Source organism: Staurois parvus, unplaced genomic scaffold (genome assembly GCF_062004578.1).
Source record: "Staurois parvus isolate SC_StPar_1 unplaced genomic scaffold, SC_StPar_1.0 ptg000748l, whole genome shotgun sequence".
NCBI classification, from domain to species: domain Eukaryota; kingdom Metazoa; phylum Chordata; class Amphibia; order Anura; family Ranidae; genus Staurois; species Staurois parvus.
Window position 1 is genome coordinate 3,954,349 of NW_028318544.1, and position 27,116 is coordinate 3,981,464.

Below are 27,116 nucleotides of genomic sequence, written 5' to 3' on the forward strand. Positions count from 1 at the left end.
AAACTGTTATAAGCCTCTAAAATGAAGGAAAATAAAAGTTTTGTCTTTAGTTACACTAAATCAATCCCATCCTACGTGCTTTAACCCCAGGATGGTGACCAGAATTAGGATCCCACACTTTTAAAACAAGTCAAATAACAGATGCCATGTTTCTATGCTCATTTGGTTCCTTAAAAACATATACAACATCTGCTGGTAGGCAAAATGCAAAACCTTCATTTCCATTGCTTCTACCTAACAGAATCCTTTTCTACCACATACTGCATGGTATACAAGTGCTGAATTCTGCATATGGGATGTGTTGCTCTGCACACAAATCATGGAATAAGTTTCCTTCCAAAAAGATGAAAACACATCACAACACAAACTGCTGTCTTATAGTAAGAATGAGGATCAATAAACTAGAACTTCACATTTACTTTGCTTCTGAAATGAAAGTCAGCTCCTAAGACCCATTAAGATCCAGGCAGCTAATGGTGTCCCCATCAAGACACATGCTCAGTTAGTGGATGAGTGTTTAGCCTCATCAAGGAAATGCTATCCATTCTAGAGGGAAACAGAACATCTCTGCAATGCCTGCTGTATGAAAAATGGACAGAGAACAAAAAGAGGAAGACAACAGTTAAGAGAAAGAAAGTACATGCTACTACTTTGTAGAGAACAAAACTGAAGGATCAAAAGTATTAGGTAGCCCATTGATCGATCAGTTTTTTTATTTTGTTCAACCAGAGGGTCTAAATTCAAAGAATTCTTTTTTTCCATCAAGATGGATGCTCTGAATTAAAGTGAAACTTCATTTTAAAATGGAAGTTCCAATGATTTCACCTCTCCCATTTTTGGCATTTCCTTCAATGAGCAGGTACCGATTTCTAGCAGATACCCACACCCTCTTCCGCTTGGATCGCCTCTCATGTCCCTTCCTGCCTGCAACCTTCAGGGACACGTTACAGGTCCCAGCAAGCTGCGGCACCATTCACACAGTGCAGCAAGGCTCATGCATGTGCAGTGGGGAGCCGGCACTGAAGCCACAGCCCGTTTCCCACAGTAAACATGGTGGTGCCATGGACCTGAAGACAGGCAAAAAAAAACAGCCTGGGCTAGGACAGCGCTGAATCCCTGGACTGATAATGTCTCTATTAAAAATCTGAAGCTACAGTATCTGTATTTGCTGACTTTTTTTTTTTATTTTTTTTAAACTGATGGAAGATCCTCTTTAAAATAAAAGGTTTTTACTTTAAAGAGGATCCCCCCCCCCCATCTTTAAAAACAAACACATGACTACTTCACCAGGCCAGGCTGTTCCACCTACAGCACCAATGCTCCCTCTTCCTGGTCTCACAGGAGACACTGAGATCAGCAGCAGCCATTGGCTCCTGTTGCTGTCAGTCAAATCCAGTTCGGAGGGAGTGGGGGCATGACCCGTGTGTTGCCCTGTGTGTGTGTGTGTGTGTGTGTGTGTCAATGGAAACCATTACACAGAACAGGTATTACATCTTTGAATTTAAAAAAATAAATGCCTTAATAATGTTAATTGCAATATGAACTAATCCTTACAAGAAAAAAAAAAGGTGGCCAGCTGATGCTTGATAATCTGTCAGATTTGAAGTGAACTGTAGAGTGGTCCCCCAGCAGAAGGAATGTAAAGGAAGATCGCCATCATTACAAACCAGACAGAAATCTGTATTGAAGACTGTATTGGGGCATTAGGCATGAAATCATTCACCTCTCCTACCAGCGGCTTCACCCCGAAACTGCATGTTCTAGAAGTCTGTCTCATTAGCACAGTCCAGGTTGGGATGTTACATCTTCACTGACAGTTGTGGCCAAGCTGTGGGACTACTCAATAGCACAGTACACCGCCCGTTATGTACTCAACAGTCTTCAGTCTGAATTTCTCTGAAGGCAATAGTCCTCACACTTTTTTAATCAGCTGGAAACTAAGCATGCTAATCAATAGTTTGGTAACTCCAGTTGAGTAAACACACATAGTTTATAAGTCAATCCTTGCTACTGTTGAACAATGGTAAACACTCATCAAGGTTACCACTGCCTCGTTCTTATGCTAGTCACTCAGTTTGGCATTTTTACGGTAGTAAAGAATAATCTGTAGCTATGAATAACCTTGGATAAAGACAATCATGGTCTGAAACATGTACTGCAAAGTACACAGAGTATGATAAAAGTGAAGTTGTGTCTCAGGCTTTACTGTTGTGTCTTGCTGGGAAGGGATGGTCCCCTGACCAGGTTGATGCATTTCAGTTTCATTTTTAATATACAGAAGCAGTGCTGAAGCTTTTTGAAAGCCTGATAATAAACAGCTTGTTTAAAGCATCAACCAGAACTCATTTAAAATGGTTTTCAGCACAGCAGGTAAAAGATGAACTCCAGAAAACTAAAAATTCCTCCCTTGCAGCAGGAGTAAACTGCTCATTTATGTCCAAGGGACTGTGAAATGTAGCTATACTTACCCGATTCCTTTGCTCCTGAAGCTCCTCCATGCTGCTTTTCCTCTACGTTTCAGCACCCTAATATGCTGCCCATACAGCAATCTTTTTTTTTCCCCCCTCCCTAACATAAATTTAAAAAAAAAGAAAAAAAAGACCCATTTCCCCCATCCACACATTTGATGTGGATCGGGGAATCCACTATGCTGAGCTATTGTATTCTGACAACTGGGAGGCTTCCCTGTCATCATAATACACTGTTCAGTGATTCCGCACTGATCAAGTGGAAAAAAAATCTGAAAGGGCTGTTGTACAGAAGTTGACTCGTAGATAGTCTTCTCTTCAACCATTCATGGATCGAAATTTGGCAGGTCCCTGTTGAACCAGCAGAATTTTGATCTATGTATGGCCAGCCTACGGTCCTCTGTTGTAATTAAAAGGATAAGTTCACCTTTTCAACAAAAATAATATATGCATATTTTGTTTGCAGGTAAAAAAATGTGCATTATTTTTTTGGTCTGCAGGAGCCTGGAGTGATCAGCAGATATCTGGTGCCAGGCAGGTCTCCTGCAGATCTGTTAGTATATCAGCTTGCTCTACAAGATGTATGAGCAAGCAGAAATACTGATAGGAAGATTCAATGAACTACCACGGAGCACCGTGATAGTTCATTGAAAACTACAAGCCAACAGCTGCTAAGGATGTCAGGACTTTAGCGCAATCATTCATGGAACTCCGTGAATGAATGATGCGGCCTTGTGGGCGGAGTCCCGCTGCTTTCAAATCTGGCAGATAGTATGGGAGAACTTCTCCCCGCACTTCTGTCAGAAAGAGGGGGAGGGGGGAGCGGCAGCGGCAGCAATGGGAACATGTTACATGTTTTAGGGTGGAACATGTAACATGTTCCCAAAGGTAAACTTATCTTTAAGACCAATGCAGGGGCAACACTGGATGTCAGGACACCAAAGAACAATCTACTGCTGGAGTATATCCACATTTGCAGGATATACATGTCAGTAGAAGGTCGGTGGCAATCTAAATATCACCATAATAATGTAAAAAAAAAAAAATGCTATTCTACTAATGAGTGCTTATGGTTAACAAAAAAAAAAAAAAAGCTTTCTAAAGGCTGTGCCGGTCTGTAAATAGGTATGTACTTTGCATTCCTAAAGGCACATTTTTTACATGGTCTCCATTGCACAAGATTTCTATCTTTTATAGGATACATTAGATCAGGCTCCCATCCAAGGTTCTGAGAAACCTTAGAGTTCCTCCAGAGGATGTTAGGTGTTCCTTGGGCAGTGGCAGATTTGTATCTCAACTACAATGATTACCAATGTAAAGGTACAAACAAGGGCGGACTGACAACTCATGGGGCCCCCGGGCAATAGGGGATCATGGGGCCCCTGTGTCCTTGCCCAAACCCAAAAAAGCCTATGAAAAAGGTACCAGGGGCATCTCATGGAGCCCCCTACTGACCCTGGGCCCTCGGGCAGTGCCCGATTTTCCAAATGGTCAGTCCGCCCCAGATACAAATTTCCTATGATAAGCAATGCAAGCGGTCAATCCTTCACTTACCACCAGTGTAAGAGGAAACAATTTTCACAGTCTGCATTTCTTGTATAGCTATTATTATCATTCAAATTCAAATTATTATTGTCTGATATAGCAGGGGGATGCTGCAAGTGATCTGTTCGGGGAATCAAATATTTTAGGGATACCACATTATCAGATTTATTTAAAACTTTCTACAACTTATCAATCACACCACAGAACCATGAGCTATAGATATTATGATTTTAGGAAGGGCTTGCCTAAGACCTAAATATTATTGCAAGGGCTCCTTAAGGGTAAAAAGGTTGATAAAAGCTGCAGTAGATACACAGCCTCATATAACGCATATGAATGTGACACAGTGTAAGCCATGCCAATACAAACACAGGATTCACATAAAATCCATCTGAGAAACGCTATAAGGCTCCATGCACACTGGGCATTTTAATAATGCCGGTAACGTTAGCTGTGTAAAGTCACATTAAAAACATGAGTTTTTCAGCATTTTTGCATTAGCATTAAGCCGCATTTTTTTTGGCCAAAAAAAGTCCAAAATCGCTGGTTTGCGGCACTTTACCGAGATTTACCGCGTTTTTCAGTGTTAGAGTGTTTTTACAGCTAAAAAACTCCTCTAGAAACCCACTAGCCCTGGGTTTTTTTTCCAGCCAAAAAACTACCCTGCCATAAAAACGTTGATTACAGTCTATGCATGGACACATAGGATAGCATGCTGGGGGGTTTACTAGCTGTAGAAAAAAACATCAAAAGCCAAAAATGTCCATTGTGCATGTGGACTAAAACTGTGAGCCCAAGCTAGTGACACCGCTGCCTTGGGTGGCTCACATCCTCTGATGTTGGTTGTGCCAAATTCTCTGCAGCTTTTATTTATATTAAAGGAGACGTATGGCCAAAGTTCTTTTGGGCACTTGGTTCTGCACTCCTGTGACTGGTATTCAGCTGACAATGGGCTAAAGTCTGCTGTCGTCTGATGTCACTGAGCCAAGCCAGACTCTGGATAAATCCTGAATTTAAAGTCAGGATCCACCCAATTTCCTGACCAGCAGCCTCTCAGTGAGCTGCCCCCTCAACTCCAGTGAGCGCTGGAGGGGCAAAAGCAGAGAGCCGGTGACTGACAGCCACTACTCTTCACTCAGTGAAGTCCCAGAACTGAGTGATCAGAGTTCTCGTGTAGAGGCAACAGGGGGCTGATGCTGCATCCACCTAAGTATGTGGGGGGTTTTTTGGCATCACAAACTTCTTTAATTCCTTGTTCTCAATTGTGGTGCCAGCAGTGCCACTTGCCTCTAATAGTCATTTTACATGAAGGCCCTTAATCAATCATTGAGATATAACACTTAGGAAGCATGGAGAGGAAACAATCTCCCCAAGGTGGCCTGGCAGAGATACCTGGAGCCCCCTATGTCCACATACTTGTGGGAAAAAAAATATACATACAAACTATATGGTCAAAAGTTTGTGGACACATGATAATCTCACATACTATATCACAAAAATGATGCAACACCCCCTCCTACAGCAATTGAGTGCAGGTGTTTCCAATGAAGTTTCTTGTTAATGTTACAGTAATACAAAGAAATATTAAACTGTGTGCTTCCAACCTTGTGTTGAAAGTTTTAGGACATGACTGATGGGTTGATGAGCCTGGCGTGGAGGAACCAGAGTTGCCTTCAGAGAACCCTATTGAAAATCTTTGGGATACACTCAAATGCCTATTGCGTGCCAGACCTTCTCGCTCAACATCAGTACTAGACCTCACAAATGCTCTTTTTGCTAAATGGGCCAAATTCTCACAGACACCTTTTCCAGTGGAACCTGTTATAGCACCAAAGTGTTCTTCAAGTGTGTATCAATGCTCATGATTTTGGAATTGCATATTGAACAAACCTGTATATTGTAGGTGTGATGGTCACGTGGAAAAGTGATCAGGTTTCAAAATCATTAAATACAACTGACTCTCTGCAGTATTTCTAACCATGGTAGAGTAACATTTTCATATGACTAACAGATACCCTAAAGCAAGTCATAGATAATTCATCCCTGCAGCGCTATTGTGTTCTGCTGGAGGGGAGCTTTCCCTGCTGGCAGAACACAATGATAACTGCTAGAGGCTACAGCTGCTGGTAGAGAACACATGCAAAATATCTGACAGGTTGCTTGTACTAAAGTCGATTGATGAATCGACTTCAGTATAACCAGCTTGTCCATACATTGATTGAATCTCAGCCGGTCCCTGCTGAACTGGCCAAGATTCAATCCATCTATAGCCGGCTTAAGGGTCCATGCACACTAGGCGCCTGAAAAAAAGGCCAGAACCTCTGGCAGAAAAAAAACAAAATCAAAAAAAAACCACTCATAATGGCTTATACTGCACACGTGCAGTGCTTCTCTAAAACATGCTTTTGAGGTTTTTGTTTCCCAGCCTGTATACACTCTTCAATTATACCTGTAAATGCCCAAATGTGCATGGACACATAGGCTAACATAGAGCTGCTTCTACAAGTTGAAAGAAAGGAAAAAAAACAAACAAAAAAAACCGCTTGTATAAGTAGCATTTTTTATGCCCAGTGTGCATGAGGCTTAGAAATGTTGGGTCTGTCCTACCCCTTCTACTAGATCATACTGACAGCACTCAAATTTCACACTGGATCATGGGTTCCAAGATTTTTTTCCTGGATCAGATCAGTTGTGGTATACAGAGAGATGGTGGCTACATACACTCACAAACTTTTTCCTTTGTCTTCCTGACGGAGACCAAGGGTAAGGTAGGAGTTTTCCTACTTTGTGGCCATTTTAGATATAATCGCTACTTAGAGAAATAGGTACATTTTAAAACAAATAGTTTGACTTTAACCCCTGCAGTCCTGAACAGTGCCCAGCCCCATGCAGTAAGCTGAACTCTCTGTGCACTAGTTCTTGTTTTCTCTCTTAGTTTCAGGAAACTGCTCTGAAATTAGTCATATCCAACATTTATGTTTACCAAGTATTTTCAGGCTTATTAATTCAAACACTACTGAGCTGCATTACATTATCTCTGATCTGCCTTATTTTCAGAGGTGGATGAACAGAATGGATCAGGGGTCAAAAATATTTTAGTAGCCAGCAAATCTAAGAGTGAATACATTCTGCCATCAGTAGGTTCACAGTTTTCTGCCTGCTGGAATTTGCTAAGAATGGTTATGCCACTGTTATTAAAAGTATAGCACAGTGGTCGGCAAGCCGCGGCTCGCGAGCCACATGCGGCTCTTTACCCACTCTAATGCGGCTCTTCTGTGTGCCGGGCGCCTGCTCCCCTCCCTCCTCTCGGTCGGCCGCTCCCCTGCCTCCTCTCGGTTGGCAGCCCCAAAAGTCCGCGCGGACCTTTTAATCCGGCCCGCGGATGTGGCTGTCAGGATGTGTGTAGGCGGGGCAGCGTGCCGAACGTGAGGGGAGGGGAGCTAGGCTCCTCTCACAGTCCGCCCTGAAGACCCGAACGGTGCGGGAAGACAGCGAGAGGAACGCAAAAGGTAAGTGAATTGACACGGGGGACTTGGCTTACTAGAAGGGGGGGGGGGGGGATAGTACTGTGGGGGATGAAATACTATATGAGGGATGAATTACTTTATGAGGGATGAATTACTATATGGGGGGATGAAATACTATATGAGGGATGAAATACTATATGAGGGATGAATTACTATATGAGGGATGAAATACTATATGGGGGGATGAAATACTATATGAGGGATGAATTACTTTATGAGGGATGAATTACTTTATGAGGGATGAATTACTATATGGGGGATGAAATACTATATGGGGGGATGAAATACTATATGGGGGGATGAAATACTATATGGGGGGATGAAATACTATATGAGGGATGAATTACTATATGAGGGATGAATTACTATATGGGGGATGAATTACTATATGAGGGATGAATTACTATATGAGGGATGAAATACTATATGAGGGATGAATTACTATATGGGGGGATGAAATACTATATGAGGGATGAATTACTATATGAGGGATGAAATACTATATGGGGGGATGAAATACTATATGAGGGATGAAATACTATATGAGGGATGAATTACTATATGAGGGATGAAATACTATATGAGGGATGAAATACTATATGAGGGATGAAATACTATATGAGGGATGAAATACTATATGAGGGATGAATTACTATATGAGGGATGAAATACTATATGAGGGATGAAATACTATATGGGGGGATGAAATACTATATGAGGGATGAAATACTATATGAGGGATGAATTACTATATGAGGGATGAAATACTATATGGGGGGATGAAATACTATATGGGGGGATGAAATACTATACGAGGGATGAAATACTATACGAGGGATGAAATACTATACGGGGGATGAAATACTATACGAGGGATGAAATACTATTCGGGGGATGAATTGCTATGGGGGATGAATTACTATATGGGGGATGAATTACTATGGGGGATGAATTACTATATGGGGAATGAATTACTATGGGGGATGAATTACGATATGGGGGATGAATTACTATATGGAGGATGAATTACTATATGGGGGATGAATTACTATGGGGGATGAATTACGATGGGGGATGAATTACTATATGGGGGATGAATTACTATGGGGGATGAATTACACTATGGGGGATGAATTACTATATGGGGGATGAATTACTATGGGGGATGAATTACTATATGGGAGATGTATTTTCAGTTTTAAAAATGTGGCTCTCAAAATAAATTTCAATCATGGTTTTGGCGAGATTTGGCTCAGTTGAAAAAAAAGGTTGCCCACCACTGGTATAGCATGACTGTATGGCTTAGGTCTCTCCATATGAGGGTGTCTAAATGCTGCATATTCCTCCCAGAGTCTTAGTGCACCTAGGAGGTACAGGTGCAGTGTCCAGCCCCACTGCCTAGCCTATAGCCTGTCAAAGTCTATGGCAGGCGGAGGGTGGATGGGGCTCAATGCCGTACTAAGTGGTATTCCCATTTAGGGCCACATGGCAGATAAAGAAAATGAATTTAAACATGAAATAATCAAGTGTAATCGTGGTTGTATCTGAGGGCGTATTCACACAGATGCTCAGCCTTGTACAGAATTATGATGTACTCGCTCTGAGTAGCTCTGTATAGTAGATGACCAGGCACTGGCTATACGGACTTGCCCACACAACGAAGTTTGACAGGCACACAGGGACGGGTGTACAGACCCAGACGCTCTAGATCACATAATATAACCAAATATTGTGTTCTACATTGCACATTAGAGTATGTAAACCAAACAGTTCATATTCCTGATATGTTCCCGCTGTACCATGTACTTGTATGAAAAAGTATTCTGTTCTCTTGTATTTCTTCCTTTGTGTGAAATAACTGGTGTTCCTGCCAGGCGCTCTGCTTTCCTATTAAAAACTGACCACACGAAGTAAGAGTACAGTGTGAATTGTTCTCCTCCAATGATCAGACTTTTGTTGACACCCTCCCCCCACCAAACACACTGCCATTCACTGGGAAGATCAGCATGCTGCTGTTTATCCTCCCTGAGCTCCTTATGCAGCTGAGAGCAGAGGGCATGCGATCACAAAAAGGTATTTATAATGTTGTTTACATCTATACACAAATGTTTTGCATTTCATTTCTATTTCAAAATGAATAGGCTGTTTTACAAGGTGAGGGCTTACATATTCTCTAAGTGTTGTAACGTAATACAAATGTGTGGAAAAAAAATTAGTGTTTTTTTTGTTTTGCACATCCAAAGTGCTAATTCAACTAGGTATTAAAGCCCAGTTTTTTTTTTCTTGTAGCAAGTAAAGGGTATGGCATTTTTCTTTAAATATTTACTATTGTGTGTGTTAAACTGTACTAAGCTGCCCCATGATGGTAACAAAGCAATGCTCTCCAACACATCCCCTTCGCAGTATGTCAATCAAAGATGCCTGAGATTCTTTGATCTGCCTTTCAGTCAGTCAAGGAGCTGCATCAAGCTGCGTCTGAGTTGCATCTGAGTTGCATGCAGCTTCTGAATTACTTTCACATTCACATTGGACTTTTATGGGGAAGAGAATGCAGATCAGATGCAGCACAAGTCCATATATATAATTCCCTCGAACAGCTCAACTCCTAAGATTACTTACAGCAATGGGGCTTTCCTCAGTGCAGCCTCAGAAACTCACTTTTCAATGGATGTGCTTATACATTTCACCCCCTTACTGGAAAAGGTTGACTTTCTGAAGGCCATCTGCATTACCTTAAAGGAAATCTTTCATTTTATAACATCAGCATTGTAATAGATTGACGGTTTACATGAATAACCTCCTTTCTGCTGGATATCTCTTTCTACAGATTCTTGGATTCCCTGCATGCTGTTTAGCATCTCCTCTGCACTTTACTTTCCATTATTAAGTACTACATATCCCATGGTACCTTGCTGCCTGCAAGCAGTGATTTCTGTACAGACTCCGCCTTCTGAAACTCCTCCTCTCAGCTCATTTGCAGTTTAAAAGGCAGGTTCTGTGAAAGCCTGAAAACGGTGAAAAGTAAATGTGTGGGATCTTCCCAAAGTAAGTTTACAAACTTCAGGATCAGGAGTAGGCTTGAAATAACTGAACTTCAATGTGGGAATTAATATATTATCTTCAAGTTTGGCCTTCGATATGCTGTAAGAAAACCCGATCAGCTGGCAGCAGCCTGTAGATTTGCTTGGCAATGCTGTAAAACATCTGACTGGTGGGGATTTGGATCAGCAGCGGAGGTGGGCATGTTCTCAGCCAGAATCGCTGTCAGGCAGCTGTCTCTACCAGTCAGCAGTCTGAAAGTAGGACGTTTCTGTAAATATCAGTGAATATGCTGCCCACACATCATGTTTTCCAAAGGAGAGGTCTAATTTTAAAGGAAGAAATGCCCTTTCCTCACGAACGTGTTGGTTTTTATATTTTAATGGCTAGAAATGTGACGGAGATGAAGCCTTAACATAAATGTGTTTGCTTCCTACATACACAGGCTGAGATTTCTGCATAGGGATTGTGTTTACTGTTCATGTTGGCCTAGTGCCCACTGGGAGCTCCGCTGCAAGGTCTCCTGCTCAGGAAGCTGCATATTCTTCCATTGTCGGGATGTAGAAAAGACTCTCCAGAAAAATGACCTGACTTTGACTATCCACTGCTGGCTCCCAGAGGGCTGCACAGCAGGGTCTGGCAAGTGCAAGGACAGGTGAGGATAAGGGCCAGAATAGGAAAGACGCACTCCATGAGCCTTTCCCACACCACAGGTGAACGCACTGCCCTTGTGAGAGATGTGCAGATGCCACTGAATTGTTCATGGAGAACCCCAAATGCATCTTGCTACTGTAGCGGGTTTGTGGTCACCAAATCACATTGTACCGATATAGCAAGCCGTTTGGTGCAGCACATTTTTAAAAGTAGTACATAGCACTATAAGATTGGGTTAGGACAGGGGAAGGAGAGAAGGGATGAAGTTTAAACAGATTCCACTCTCTTCAGCCATCCTCTGAACAATGCCACCCATATTAGTATGTTTATTTCTTTATTGTCAGCTGGAAACTCTAGGCTAGTGGGAAATCAAATCTATTTAACACTTTCCTGAGGAGGAAATGCCCTAAAGACAAGTAGGGTAAGCAAGAGGCACCCAATAGCTAGCCTTTATTGGGACATATTGGTAAGGCCTACAAAACAAAACTAGAAAAATTTTTTGAAAAAGCTCACATTATCGGCAAACACTGCATGGGGATCTACGCCAGAAAATTAGGATACTTCTTCTTTATAGAACTTTACCAATAAGCCAAAATTCAAGCAGTGGGTAGCCCTGTCAGGACTACCTGGCTTGACAAAAGTCAAATTAAAGGAGCTGGGTAGAAAAATCTCAGCCAAAAAGAGACTGCACTCAGTCAAATGCAGTCACTGTTTGGGTATTCAGGCAGCTGCGGGTGCTGTGATGGTCTAAATCCTATAGCCCGCAGAGAAGAATCTCTCTAACCATGCGTTTTAGCATGGAAAAGGGAGATCAAATGTCTATGACCAGTTTGAGGCTAAAATGTAATTATACTTAATGGAATTTCTGGACAAGACACTTGGTGTTAGTAGGAGTAATATCACTCCTTAGGTTGATGTCAGATGAGCGATTCACAAAAAATGCAGTACCTATAGAATTGCTTCTTCTGTAGGCAGAGATGTTGCTCTGTCATTGGGCCAAACACTGCTGGCTCTTGTTTTCTAGTGAATGGTACAATAGCTCACTGCCTCAGCTAGAGAGGGGTTGATTCCTTAAAGATGAACTCTGGGATAAACAAATATTGTTTAATTACAAGAGGCATATGTATCCCTTGTATCTTGATGTGCTTTGTGTCTTTCCCCCAGACCAGTGCAGTAATCCAGTGTGAAACGTTGCCTTCATACAGTAGCTTCCTGTAAGACCGGTCACTGCTGCTCCCTCTCTGTGTGCAAGGTGACTGGTCTGGTCTCTGCCCCCTCCTGCAGTTCTCTGCAGGCAGCCTGTAGTGGGAGGTGCTTGTTGGGTCCCTCCCATAGCTCTTCTCCAAGCACAGACTATGAACAGCACAGTGATGTCACTGATACTTTTACAAAGCAATATCTGGGGTGCAAAAGCATTTGGTGCACTCAAAGCAGCCTTTTATTTTTGTGGCTAAGTATTAAGAAATATATTTAGATTTTTTTGTTCCTTTTCTTGAGACCTAGAGTACAACTTTAAGGACAAAAAGGAAGACTTTTAATCTGGACACTTGTGACTTCAACAAATTTCCAGTGGCAGGATCACAAACACCAGGAGTCTCTGTCTGACATCAGCCCAACTATTTGATACATGCGGATATTCTTACATTTACATATATCAATTTTATTATTTAGTTACATTAAAAAAACAAAAAAAGCACACATCTATCTAGTTCTACTAACAGAATCATGTGTCATAGAAAACAAGCAGTAATGTGACCACAGTGGTCTCTGATAAGTATTGTATTTTAGGTTGATCCCCTTTTTCATATATGAAATAAAACACTAGATTAGGGAGGCAAACATCTCAACGTTCTGTTCATGCAAGGAAATATACAGGTGAAAAAGCAGTATGCAAATTCCTAGCCTAGCAATGACTGTGTGGGTGATCGGAAGAGAAGAGAAGCCTGAGCTGGGTGCAGGGCAAACTAGCACAGGGTGGAGCGAAAGCAACCACGTGCTGACTTTAAAGGGAAACTGGTTCTAGCCAGATGAGTAATGCACGTAACCCAGATGAAATGTCATGGTGCCAAACTGTCATAGCAAAACTCAAAACAAAAAAAAAAGGCAGCTTTCCTCTTCATTTATGCAATCTGCTGCCTCAATGCAAATCTCTGTACAAGGTTAAGTGACAGAAAGAAATTTATTAACACAGTGTCACTCTATCTTGACATTCCATTAACAACACAGATTTATGCAAAGGATAATTATATTGTTTAAAGGAGCACAGTGCTGCAATGAGCTATTTATGTAACAAAAGTCAATATTAGATCAACTGGCTGATTAAAGTCCAAGTCAAGCCAAAATTTTTTTTTTAACTTTGCGGAGAGTGGAGAATTATTAGAACCCCGTCAACATTTAACTGCTACCCAAGCCTCTGTTGGAGAGCTTTGGCTCCCTTAGGGGATGATATATTAAAAACTGGAGACTACAAAATCTGGTGCAGCTCTGCATAGAAACCAAGGCCTTTCAACAGAACTGAAAAACAAAAAAAAAAATCTTTTTTTTTTTGTCAGTCTGTATTATGGAAATGTTCCCACACTTACTGTCTGGTGAAAATGTGCTCACTGTAATAGTAAGTGAGGGATATCTCTAGAAACAGATCAGACTTCTGACTAGAGTAACCAAAACTCGGCAGGTCTGATTAAACACCATATATATCTGCTCCGATTATTCGATCTATCAGCCTTCGAGCCCCCAAAATGGATTTGTGCTCATATAGACACAGGTAAACGAGAGCACCAACACTTAGGCCCCTTTCACAATGGCATTCTGTTTGTTTCATCAGTTCAGTCACATTTTTTCAAAGAAAACTAATCAGTTTTCCATCATCAGTTTTTTACATCCACTACCAATTCAAAAAATGGACCGTTTGTCCGTTTATACCCATTTTTCATCAGTCTTTTCTTTAACAGAACAAAAATAGGGTTTTGATCCATTTCAAAAAACGGATGTTGACTGATGCGGATGTAAACATTTGATCATTCGCTTACATCTGTTTTTCCATAGAGATGCATTGATGACCATTTTTCATCTGTCAAAGGATGGATGAAAAATGGACAAAAGGAATGCCTGTGTGAAATGGTCTCATGGCATACTCACTACATTTAATGTTAAATAACCATTGTGCTTACCTGATCACCTGGGCCAAAGCTCGGCTCCTCTTTTTCAGTTTTTACAACTGTTAATTTGTTGCAGCTGGAAGGATCCATCTTGTTATCCAATCGTTCTATCTTGGGTGTGATATCTGCCAAATTATCCTTACTATCGTCCTTATCTAACAAGTAACGAAGTAGTGCATTTTCTTTCTTTTTAGGGCTCACCGGTTCCTGCTTTATAGTCACCTCAGAGCCAGGGCCTGTGCTATTGGACTCCTGATTCAGTTCTTTTCCAGTGGCCTCTGCTGTGAGCTTGGCCAGGTCAACAGGTGAGCTACTGTCCTGAAGAAGTCTGTGCAAAATTTTATGCTTCTCTTTCAGTGAGGTTCCATGTGCTGAGGCAGACAAACTATTGGATGCAAAATGTCCCATGGAGTCTTTGTTGTTTGTATCTCCCATATTAGCGGACAGTGGAGAAGGCTCCATCTGATCAGATTTTGTGGTGAGCAGCTGCAATAGTTTTGTCTGACCTTTACTATCCAGCAGTCTGTTCTGACCTTCCATTTTGTCCCCAGCAGTAGCCATGTTTTCGTTACAATCCTTCTGCTCAGATTGACGATTCCCAGTCTCTGTTTGTCCAGTTGCACCCTCAGACTGCTCCCCATAAAGTCCAAAAGAGTCTTTAGAGTCCACACTGCCCATCTTTCGGAGCTGAGGAGGGTTCATGGTATTGGGTGAATTTTGTAAATTACCCCCTTTCATGTCAGGTGATGGCATGGGTGGGGCTAGAGGGACCCCATGGCCCTCACTAAGAGCCTGAAGTGCATTTAGAGAGCTGTTGGTAAAACTATGGCTATTTCCTGTGCTACTACAAACTGGAGAATGCAAACTTCCTGCAGGGGAAAACTGGCTGGGAGCAACACGTGGGCTACCTGCCACTCCGGGGCTGACACGATGCCTTGGGGAAAGCATAGAGCTAGACTGACCCTGACCCATGCCAGGACTTCCCTGTGATGGGCTATTCATTTTGAGTGCATAGTTATTACCCTGAGGGGTGGCAGCTTGCATGCTGGAGACATGGTTCATTCCCCCAGAACCACCATATCTGCCTGCTGGCAAGCCCATTTGTTCCTTTGGGCCATTCGTGGTATAATTCATATTGCTACTTATGGTCATATCCTGACCAGGGTTTCCACTGCACATTGTCTGATGAGCCGGGCTGCTGGAGACGGGGTTCGTTGGCTTTCCCATATTTTGTCCAGCCAAGTCCTGATTCATTCCACACGGATTCTGTTCTCTGGGAGAGAAAACATGTGTTAAAATTACATATGGACATGGACCGGACTGCAAGCATTGAAAATCGAACAGTATCAAAAGAAATCTGAAACATGTACAAAGAGGTAATAGCGGCCAATATACAAGTAACAATGCTAATGGTTTACACACTAGAATTCAGTAAATGACATTCTACCTTTGGACCATGTCTGTCAGTGTTGACAGCTTATTTTTGGTTTCTAGAGAATGGAAGTTCTTTTGTCAATAAAACTCAGACATCAGGGATATATAGGGGAACTGGACTTTGTTTACTGGCTGCAATGAAGCACATCATCCAAACACTGTGAAGGGAATCATTCTGAAGATTGTATCAGCTTACCTAAAGGCAGAGTGTTAAATCTTGACTCTCTAAGAGCTCCAAGCACTGATGCTATCTGACTGTTCCAGGAGTGTCTTACAGAGTTTCCCCCACTTTGGTTCCTTCTGTCAAATCCCTAAGTAACTACAGTGCTCTGTAGTGTTGTAGAGGCCAGAGGGAAGAACCACAGCAGAAGACACACAATTTGACAGACTCAGAAGCGCCTCAGACTCGGATAGCAGTGGCACCCAGAGCTCTTCAAGAGGGTGAAGATTACTACTACTACCCCCAGAAGGAAAGCTAAAGCAGTATTAAACCCAAAACCAAAAATGAAATATATTGCAGCTTATGAATCATTATATGTGATGTCCGCATTAGATTTCTCGCTTTTTTTTTTAAGCCCCTCCCATCTGTTTTCACCTGGTGATTCTGCCAGTAACACACCTCCTGCATTAGAGTGCCCCCAATCTGGATGAAAGGGCACAGGGGGCACCTTTGGACAGCAGCATTGTCAGTCTGGGGGGGGGGGGGGGAGATGTAGTAGCATATTTAAATACACTAACAAACTAAAGCTGAACTTCAGCTTACACTTTATAAGCAGTTATAGAACACAGTTTTGTTCCTTTTCGGATAAAGGTTTCACATAAATAAAATCTGATCATTGTAACCACCCGTCAGTGGTAAATGGTTTGTCTCAACATGCTAACTGCCATTTCTGCAAGCAAGCCTGTTCTGTTGAAAAACAACAGACTTACTGGCAGGATTACCAGGTAAAAATAAAGGAAAGAAGAAAAACGAATGCAGCCACCTCATCTAAGAATTGGTAAGCTGCAATATAATAAATGTTTGCTTTTTGGTTTACTACCACTTTAAGTATTAAAGTAGAGCTCTGGCCCCCACCACCTCCCAAAAAAAAAAATGTTAAAGTTAGCAGCTACAAATACTGTAGCTACTGACTTTTAATATTAGGGCACTTACCTGTTAATGCATCCAGCGGTGTCTTCACCCCAAGCTAATTCTTCAATCGGCTGTTGGGTGCTGACGCCGCCATCTTGTGGCTTCACTGCCGGTTTCCTACTGGGCATGTGCAAAGCGTGCTGCGCTTTTTGAATGGGCTGCAGTCCTCTGGGACCTTGGAAGTGTGCCAGAGTTGAGCTCAGTTTGACGCTATAAAAACCAGGTACCTGCTCCTCCCTCCCCTCAAAAGGTGCCAAATGTGGCAGTGGAGGTGAGTGTGAGGGGGCTGGGGGTGGGAGGGGGAGAGGCAGAAAATCGGAGCGTCTTCCTTTGGGTGGAACTCTGCTTTAAACTGCTTTTTTAATAATCTTAAAAGTTATTAACATAGTGACAAAGTCATCCTACCAGACCTATGAATTTTTATATTCTAGGAGAAATTCATCAAGAACTGTATATCAAAAAATAAATAAATAAAAGCAAAGTAAATTTAGAGCTCTTCAGAGCATTTGTGAGCTCTGCTAATGCTCTGTTGGGGTTCTCTTCCATGCAATAACTTCTGTCCGGAAAACAACATTGCTTTCATTAAGCAAATACTTGGGCAGTGCTGATATAGGAGAATTATGCATCTTGGCTTGTTTACCTTCAAAAGAAAACAATTACTGTTCCTGGAAACAAAGTGTGCATACAAACCAAACAATTCCTTTCATATATGCATGCACTGCTTTAAGAGATGTATAGGGTGAAAACAAACCACTAAAACCCCATCTGGTCACAAAGTATCAAAAGTGAACCTGCTTCAGAGGGTGCACAGAAGCAAAAAAAAAAGTCTCCCTACAAAAGGAGTGCAGATGCTTGCGTTGCCATTTTTCTACTCAAATTCTTTTCAAGTCCATCGAGGGAAATAGAAGTTTTAAACTTCAGGTTATACAGCCGCTTTAGAGAGGATTGGACATTTGCAAACAAAAAAAAAATGTAGGTCAGCCCAAGATAACATCCTACCACTAAGAAGCTTCAGTTCTATAGCAAAGCAGCACAGAGAGCATGATTATAAACATGGAGGTGATGCCTGTGGGCCTTCCAAGAAAGAAATACAAAAATGATATTTTCTTTCTCCTCCACTGAGGGAGAGGGTAAGTCTTTAACCTTCAGGACATCTAAAAAGAATGAAACCAAGGAGTGGGTAACAAAGAAAATAATCCCTATCAGACTCAGGAAAACAAAAATGGTGGACTTCCTGCAGCTTAAAGAATTTCCTTAAAACCTTACTCCCGAAGCTGGCATCAAGTGAGGCTAGAGCATCTACCTGGCAGAACAGAAGAGGAGACCAGGTTGCAGCCTTGCATATTTGAAAAATAGTTGCTTGCTGCTGAAAAGCCCAAGAGGAACTCACAGATCAAGTAGAGTGTGCCTTGACAGGAAAGGGTGGAATCTGATCCTTCAGACCATAAGCTCAGATGAGGTCTAAGCCAAGCCACCTAGAGATAGTGGAACAAGAAGCCAATGCACCCTCACAGGGCTTATCCAGGAAAACAAAAAAGGAATCAATCTTTATGAAAGAGGCAGTGGCTTAGAGATAGACTTGTACAGCCTGATTCACACCCAGAAAAGGGGGGTGGAGGGAAGGAAAAAACTACTCTAGGCAAGAAAGAAGTCATGGGCCTAAATGCCATCTTGTCCCTATGCAAAACCAGAAATGGCTCCTTGCAGGATAAGGCCACCTGGTTAGACACTCGACTCACAGAAGTGAAGGCCACCACCCTGTGTTTGCAAGTAGAGAGAAGAATGTCTAATGGGTTCAAAGGGCAGTTTCTGAAATGCAGAAAGAACCAGATTCAGATCCCATGGAGTGACAGGGGAATAGACAAAGGGAAGGGCTACATAGAAAACCCCTGTACAAAGGTCTTATAAAGTGACAGGCCAACTTGTCTAGAATCAGACATGCTGCCACCGTGTGGCGGCAAGGCAACCTAGAAGCTCAAGCTAAAAGGCAAAGTCTCAGGTATTCTTGAAGCCCAGACAGGTGGTAGCAGGTGAGGATTGAATGGTCAAAAGTGACCAAGGTCACCGTAGGTAAAAAGCAGGAAGAGATCAAACATTACTTTTCACATGGCTCTATGCAAGTAGGCGCAGAAATGTGTTTCTTTGACAGTTATGAATGGAAAGAGCGTAGAGTGCACACATGCAACACTTCAAGCAGATGAGGTCATCACCCAGTCCCCCAGTATTAGCCTCTTCCGCAGCAAAACCGATAGGAACAGGGAATAAAGGCACCCAGGGACCTATGTAAATGAGGTAGCTTCCAATACTTGGCCCGACTGGCCCACTCACTAAGTCTTTAGAGACAAGCATTAAGCACAATGGCAGAGGTTCTGAACCCAGAAAGCACTCTGCAGTTAACTTTAGCCAGAACAGAGTCTGAAAATCACACCATGTGGAATCCATGCCTGAAAGTCACTTCCAGGCTATCCCTCCCACAATGTCCACTCCAGCGGTGTCTGGGCACAGAACACCAAAATCTAGGCCGAGTAAAACCACACCAGATAGCTGCAATTGAAGAGACAAAATTCATACAGTGATGTTGAGAAGAATCTTAAATGAAGAAAAAACAAAAAGGAAAAAAAGAAATTGTAAAAAATAGGTTGGTCTAACACAGCAGAACGGAGGAAAAAAAAAAATCAAAATGTCCATACTCCTAAGACACTAGCAAAAGACTGAGGCATGCTGGGGCTACAAGGGCTGGCCTACTTTTTTTGTGCAAACATTACCTAAGGAGAAAGAAAAACTCAAAAAGGTTAAAAAAAAGTCTGTTTCCCTCAACAAACAGATAGATTTAAGAGGGAAAAACTGTATAAAGTGGACTAAAGCTATTTCCAAACACTTTTACAAAGCTGAAACGTAAGGTTTACTCTTTATTACAACAAGAAAATATAATGGGTTTATTTTGAGAAAACAAAGTCTCTCCTGAACTAGCAAGGTATGTTTCTTAAAGATTTTGCATCACTGGTGAAGGAATTCCACTTAAAGCATTCCGCTTTACACGATCAATAAAATATTTAGCAATTGTGAAAGTTGAGGGTATATTCCCAATCTACACTAAAGTAATCATCCAAAGGCTGAAATCCTGTGCTTGAGCCAAGCTAACTATAGATTACTTGTGGGTATACACAGCTATATTACAACACCTGTTTGCAAATATGGTAACTTTAGATCTCCACATTGTAAATCTCTACTGACTGCTGCTAAAACTTTACTAGCCAACAATCATAATACTTGCCTATAAAAAACAAATTCTTGCCAATGATTCCTTTTCTATTTTGGTTGAGGCCTAATCATTTCATAAATCAGCTATCAGAGCAGACTGTTTGCATACTGGATTTTATGACCCATACTGGAATGTGTTACTCTTAAAGTAGGTGGTTTGTTTATGCGGACAAGAAAGCTCCACCCCAGCCAAGAACAGAGTCTTTAAAAGAATGATGATAAAATTAAAATGCAATTTTCTGTTTGTGAGGGCTGTATATATATCATCATCATAACATGCCGAGACAAGTCTGCTTGCTACGAGTGTTTTAGAATGACACTTTGTGGAATCTGTGTCTTGGGAAAACAGCTGGTTTGCTAAGCAGGTTGCAGAATTAATTTCTGCAAAACATGGTATCAATCTGAGACCCCGACACTGATCTGTAGAGGCAAGCTGCAAATAACTGACAATTCACTCTGGTATGTAAACACTTCAGGGATAATAAAACACTATCACATTACTCAAGACTTAAGCTAGAAATGCATATAAGTAGGGGGAGCAAACTGGACAATTGCCCAGTGCCCCAAGTGGCCTCAGACCATTCTACCAAGCTGTAGGGACACCTATCCACTGCTGCTCTCATCTTCAAACTATTTAGATTATACTGATCACAAACTGGACAATGCAAACTTCATATGCTGAAGGGAAAAAGAAAAAAGTAGGGAGTGGCTCTGTGCCTTGTCATTGCTGTGGTGGCCAAACAGAAATCATTCCCTGTGTTTACATTTGAGAGACCCCACACACAAACTCACAGTGAAAGTTATGATTTATTAAAAGTGGAGAGGCATGAAAGTGCCACTGACCACCAATGATTGTAAGATTGTTTTGGAGGAGTTTTAAAGTGCCAGTGACCACTGATGATTGGTGGAGGGTGTTTTAAAGTGCTACTGACCACCAATGATGGAGGGGTGGGTAAACAGTTTTAAAGCGCCACTGACACTCAATGATTGTTGGAATGTTTTGGGTTTATTCATGACAAACTACTCACAAAATGCAAGTTCAGTACAATGCAATTTCATCCTTCAGAGAAGCATTCTTCCAGTAGTAGCAGTAAAACGTGTACTTGGCTTCAGTGGGTGACTTAAAGCCTAAGCACATCTTAACCACCACAATTCCAGTAAGCTTCCTAATGTAAAAAAAAAAAAAAAAATGGCAAAAAAAAATAAAATCACCTTGGAGGTGTCTATTTTTCAAACAAGGGTAATTTTGTGGGCGTTTGTACTGTCCTGGCATTTTTACTTGGTATGATTTAAAAACACACACTAAAGGGAGAACTTGTTTTCCAAACTTTTTGTTGTTATATAGTAAAAATGTAAAAGCCCAGTGGTTATTAAATTCATCTAAAAGTAAGCTCTATCAGTCTAAAAAAAATGTATATAGATTTAATTTGGGTATACAATTGCATGACTAAGAAAAAATAAAACTATCAACACTGAAAAATGGCCTGGAAAGGGTGGGTGTGTATCATGCTGGTATTGAAGTGGTTAACATATGGCCCAAAAACCTGGAAGCCCTGGTTCACACTGAATACGGCTTTGAAATCGTGCTTCAGCTGAAGTAGCATGATTTCAAAGCCGCCGGTCAGTGCGATTTCACGTGCGGCATGCCGACATCTGTGCACAGATGTCAATGCAAGTTGCACATGAAATCACCAAAAATAGTGCAAGTCAGAGACGCAACAATGTGAATAGTTCCATAGGTGCAAATCGGGTGTGACTTGTCATGTAATTTTGAACTGCCAAATTGCATTGGTGTTAAGGGGTGTGAAAGGGACACCAAAGTTGTACCCCTTACCTTTGAAGCATATGTATGGATATCACAAGTTGAGGTTCATTTGTATTCTGGGAGCGGATGAGCTTGCTCTTTGTTTGGGCTGCAACAATCGTGCCGTCCGACAATGAAAACCGGTATACTGGACTCAATGCGAGCCCTAGCCTGAGAACTAAAGGGATACAGAAATACAAAGACTATCAGAACAGATGCATTGACATACCTAGCCTTCACCTTAGTAGCAAGTACAATGCTATGATGGTAGCTATTAATCCTTAGTTTGGCATGTCTGTGTTGCCAAGAGTGAGTGAAGCAGTGGACAGGTACAATAGAGGTCTTATCTTTTTTATTGGTGGTCTTTCAACTGGTCAGTTGCTTTGCACATAACACAACCGAAAAAAACTTTTAGGTTTCTGAACAAAAGCAAACTTTCGAGAGAATAAACTTTTACAGGGTAGAGTTCCACTTTAAGACAATGTTTGATTTGAGAAAGAATGGCTACCTTCTTGATGATGCCTTTTGCTGAGAGAAGGTTCGCCATCAGGTTGAGCATGGAACCTCTGAATACATCGCCTCACCAAATCCTCCCAACCGGGTCTCATTAGTGCCCTCATAGTGCTAGTGTCCAGAGAGGTTATTTTACCTGCAATAACAATTATATTATATACAGACAATTCAAAAGGGAGAAAAAAAAAAAGTCACTGAGTTATGAAATAATAGTAGCAGGTAACGGTGATGCATCATTACCTTGCAAGTCCTGACGTGTCGAGAATGTTTCTGATGAGGGGGGCGAAGGCCTCTCTTTCATAGGTACTCTTCTCGCCACACAAATCAAGCAGGACTGAAAATCTTCAGAACAAAAAAAAAAAAAAAAAAAAGTCTAGGAAACTGACAATATACACAAAAGCTACAAGGATAAATATTCTAGGCAAACTAGAAAGGTGGGCAACAGATACAATATTCTGCCATAAATGTTGAGCTTTATAAGTCTACACAAAAAATTGTGAATATAGACACCTTTCTACACAACACATTAGTGTCCCTAATCTAAAACTTGCAACTGACAGGATCAGATGTCCATTAAGTCATCTCTGAGATAAAACGAAGAGAAATCAGGCACAGGTGAGATGTTACGAATGCAATTTTTCTTTCCTTTTTTTAAAATATAGTTTACAAGAAAAGACAGTTTTGTTCATGTTGCTACCTATGGAGAAAGAAAGGAGCAGTAAAGCCAGATACAACCAGCACTGGCCTCATTTCAGCAGCAAACAAATTTCAACAGCTCTGATTGCATCTTCCCCAAACCACCGCCACACCCTTCCCCCCCTTTCAAAAAAATAAAATATTTATCAATTATATACCAGTATCCACTGAAATGAAAATAAAATCAGCTAGATTGTCCTGTGACTACAGGTGCTTTATTATTATACAGTATTTATATAGCACTAAAAGGTTTGCTCAGCGCTGTACATTATAGTGGGGGACAGAACATGAGACAATACAGTAACAAAACAAAACACGAGGGGTTCAAGGGCCGTGCTCTTTCGAGCTTACAATCTAGGAGGGAGTGGACAGCGGTACAGGAGGAAGTGGCTATGGGGGATGGAGTGGTAGGAGGAGTGGAGGAGATCCGCTGTTAGGTGAGGGCGGGGTAGTCTTCCCTGAAGAGATGGGTTTTCAGGGTGCGTCTAAAGGTGAGGAGGGTAGGTGACAGTCTGATGGATTGGGGTAGTGAGTTCCAGAGGATGGGGGAAGTCCTGGAGAAGTCCTGCAGTCGGGCGTGGGAGGTGGAGACCAGGGAGCTAGAAAGTAGGAGGTCTTGTGAGGAGTGAAGATTACGGGTAGGGTGGTATTTGGGTATCAGATTGGTGAGGTAGTTTGGGGCAGCATTATGAATGGCTTTGTATGTTTGTATGTCTTTATAAAGATAATGTGGCAAAACATTAAAGGATCAGCTAGAGAAAACTCCACTACTGTTCTCATCAGTTCCCAGATGAGAATTACGAGCCAAAGTAACATATACTTGGAAGAGATCGGATGTTAAGAAGTAACACCTACAGTACACATGCACTCTTCTATTCCAACTGCATATGATCAGCTTTAAATTAGAGGGGACGCTACTGTTCGCCTACTTAGTTTTTTTCTTCAAATTTAAAGGTACCCACAATGATAACAATTTGGTTATTTGAGATTATGGTTATCTGATTATGGAAAGATGTACTGAACATTAGACACACAAAATGCTTGCCATATGTCACTCCACAGGAATGTAAGCTGTGAGTGGGTTTGCCTCTGCACTGATAAAAGAGTCAGCCAAACACTTTGACAATGAACCACAGAATTTACCTTGTTATTCAAAATGTACCTACCTTTGGTTCACTTGAAAGAAACACTTTCATTATTCTATAAGTATAAATCACTAGTTCTGGATAGAAAGCACATTTTGGGCTGCCATCGATGTGGAGATTTTTCACAGCAATAATATACCAGCCTGTGCAAATCTAGAGCTGTCACTTTTTACTGATTTGGGGGATTTATGAGAGGGAACTTTTTTTTTTTCCTGTATGCAATAATGATTCCTTCTGTCTCTCAAAAGTACTCGTTATCAAGAGCTTAAAGGATAAGTCCACCTTTGTGAACATGTTAGAACCATATTTAGGGTGTAACATGTTCAGCATTTGCCTCCTCTCCCCAATGCCCCCTTCCTTTGACAGCAGACCAGGGATCTAAGGATCCCCAGCTCGCCGACATAATTCAAAAAGAGCTCAGCCATGTGGGGTTTCGCCCACACAGTTGCGTCATTCATTCATAGAGTTCTGTGAATTGAAGAACTACGAGTAGTTCTCAATAAACTACCAGGGCACTGATGAGCGCTCTAGATAGTTCATTGATCTTCCTGTCATTCAGTAAATGCCTGCTCGTATCAGAGGTATAAGCAGACAGTTACACCAACAGTCTGCAGGAGACTTGCACAGCAAATGCGATTTGCTGAATAAAAAAAAAGAAAAAAAAAGCACAATTTATACCTGCAAAAACAATTTACATTTATTATTTTTTTTTTAAAGGTGAACTTATCCTTTAACCCTTCAGAATATCACAAACCATGAAAGAATTATTACTTGCATACACTGCATGTGCTTTGTATAAATATATAATTCGCTACATCTGCATATAAATACCACATGACCCATGATATAATATCTATTACAGTTGTGTTCAGTATTAACAGTTGCTGTTTTCCATGTAAGTCATTTCAGGAAAACTCAAACGTGTAGACTGCGTCAAACAAAACAACTGTTAATTGCTTATCCCAAAAGAGTCAGATAATGCCTGTACCTTCTCCTTCCTCTTTAATGGACTTTGGTTGGGATACAGCAAAGCACTGCATAGTTTCATATTTCTGGTGTGTTTCCTGTCCATCGTGGTTCTCCTCTTCACATTCTGTTATTGGCTTCACCAGCATACGGCAATTAAAAGTATGGCTATTACGTCTAGGTCCCCCATTCACTGTAGAGAAGAATAATGTGCAATTATTTTAAATATAGGAAAAAGGATGGGACAGCTATAATGAAGAACACACAGGATTTATATAGCATATTAGAAGTGGGTAACATGGCACTACAGCTAAAAGGCACTAAAGTGTCAATACTCTCTGCACTGGTACTTGCAGATCCTTGAAAGCCTTCCTGGATAAGTTTAGACACATGCTAAAAGGATATATTTATTACAGGTACTTATATATTGCTGTTAATTTACCCAGGACTTCACAAAAAAACAAAACAAAACACATATACTATATGCATTACATTCACATCAGTCCCTGGCCTCAAGAGCTTATAATCTAAGATGCCTAACTCACATTCATACATACGCATACTAGGGCCAATTTAGACAGGAGCCAGGTAACCTACTAGTATGCTTTTGGAGTGTGGGAGGAAACCAGAGTACCTGGAAGAAACCCACGCAGGCACAGGGAGAACATGGAAACTCCAGGCAAATAGAGCTTTGGTTGGGATTCGAACTGATGACTCTAGTACTGCCAGGCAGAAGTGCTAGCCACTTATCCACTGTGCTACCCACACATGAACTTTTAGCAGTAGGCATAAGTTCACCTTTTCAGAAAAAATGAAAAGTTGAACACTGTAAACCCTCCCCACCCCTGCTGTACTTACCTCCATGGGTGATGAGTTGTCAGTTCTCGCACAGCATGTGTAGAGGTCCAGGAATTGGAAATCCCAACTCTTTTCCCTCTTCTTTCTGCAGCACTTCTGAGTGGATTCTGATTGGTCAGCACCAGCACACAGCAAGCAATGCAGAAAAGAGGCAGAAGAGAGGGGATTTCAAATCCCTGGACCTCTACGGCAGCTGTGTGGGCACCTTTTACCCTTAAAATGCTATCCACTTTCACCCCTTTCAAGGAGAAACTCCACTTTTTTTGAGAAAAGAAAACCCTCTGGGTGCTCAATGTACATTGCAGAGATCTAAAACATTTTTTGAGTCCTACCCTTCTCTGAAGAAAAAACCTTTTCACTATACTGAATCTTAATAGGAGGGACTAGTTCATTTTAATTAGCTGAACTCTCTGTTCGGATTAGAAAAGCTGAAGTGTCTGCATCCCTTTGGAAGTATTTAACCCTTTTAGAGCAATGCAGCTTATACAGCAAAAATCTCAGGTGTCTGTCATGAGATTTTTTACGAAGGGTGGAAACATGGTCACTGGAGGGAGCCTGCAGAAGCAATTTCTCCAGTAAAGATAAATATTTCAGCTCTTCTATAACTGTTTATATAGCATCACATTTAGATTTTTACCATAGTTTTAAATTAACATTGGAGTATAGGCCCACTTTCAAGACTGCTCAAAACTTCCATAAAGACTAGTACTACAATATAAGAGTTTTGCAGATATCAGAGTAAACAGGACCAGATCTAGGTCACATATGCAAGATGAATATGAGGAAGTGCACAGTATATTTAGTCACTTTGGAAGAATAAAAACCTCCAACTGTAATCAACATATTTAAATCAAGAGAAAGATAAACAGTTACAAGTTAACTTTTCCCAAGGTGACCACATGCCTCCTAGTACTCT

The 27,116-nt window shown here is 41.4% G+C and overlaps 1 protein-coding gene across 2 annotated transcripts in view; it reads right to left on the bottom strand.

The window, feature by feature from the left end:
• The window catches only part of NCOA2 (nuclear receptor coactivator 2), a 132,080-nt gene that overhangs the window by 53,755 nt on the left and 51,209 nt on the right, over positions 1-27,116 (bottom strand). For both annotated transcript variants that reach the window (XM_089654288.1, XM_089654287.1), the window contains exons 5-9: positions 25,365-25,535; positions 22,776-22,877; positions 22,531-22,671; positions 22,053-22,200; positions 14,404-15,664 (exon numbers count right to left, since the gene is read on the bottom strand). In XM_089654288.1, the coding sequence (XP_089510414.1) occupies positions 14,404-15,664; positions 22,053-22,200; positions 22,531-22,671; positions 22,776-22,877; positions 25,365-25,535 (1,823 nt within the window). The remainder of the gene's footprint in view (positions 1-14,403; positions 15,665-22,052; positions 22,201-22,530; positions 22,672-22,775; positions 22,878-25,364; positions 25,536-27,116) is intronic.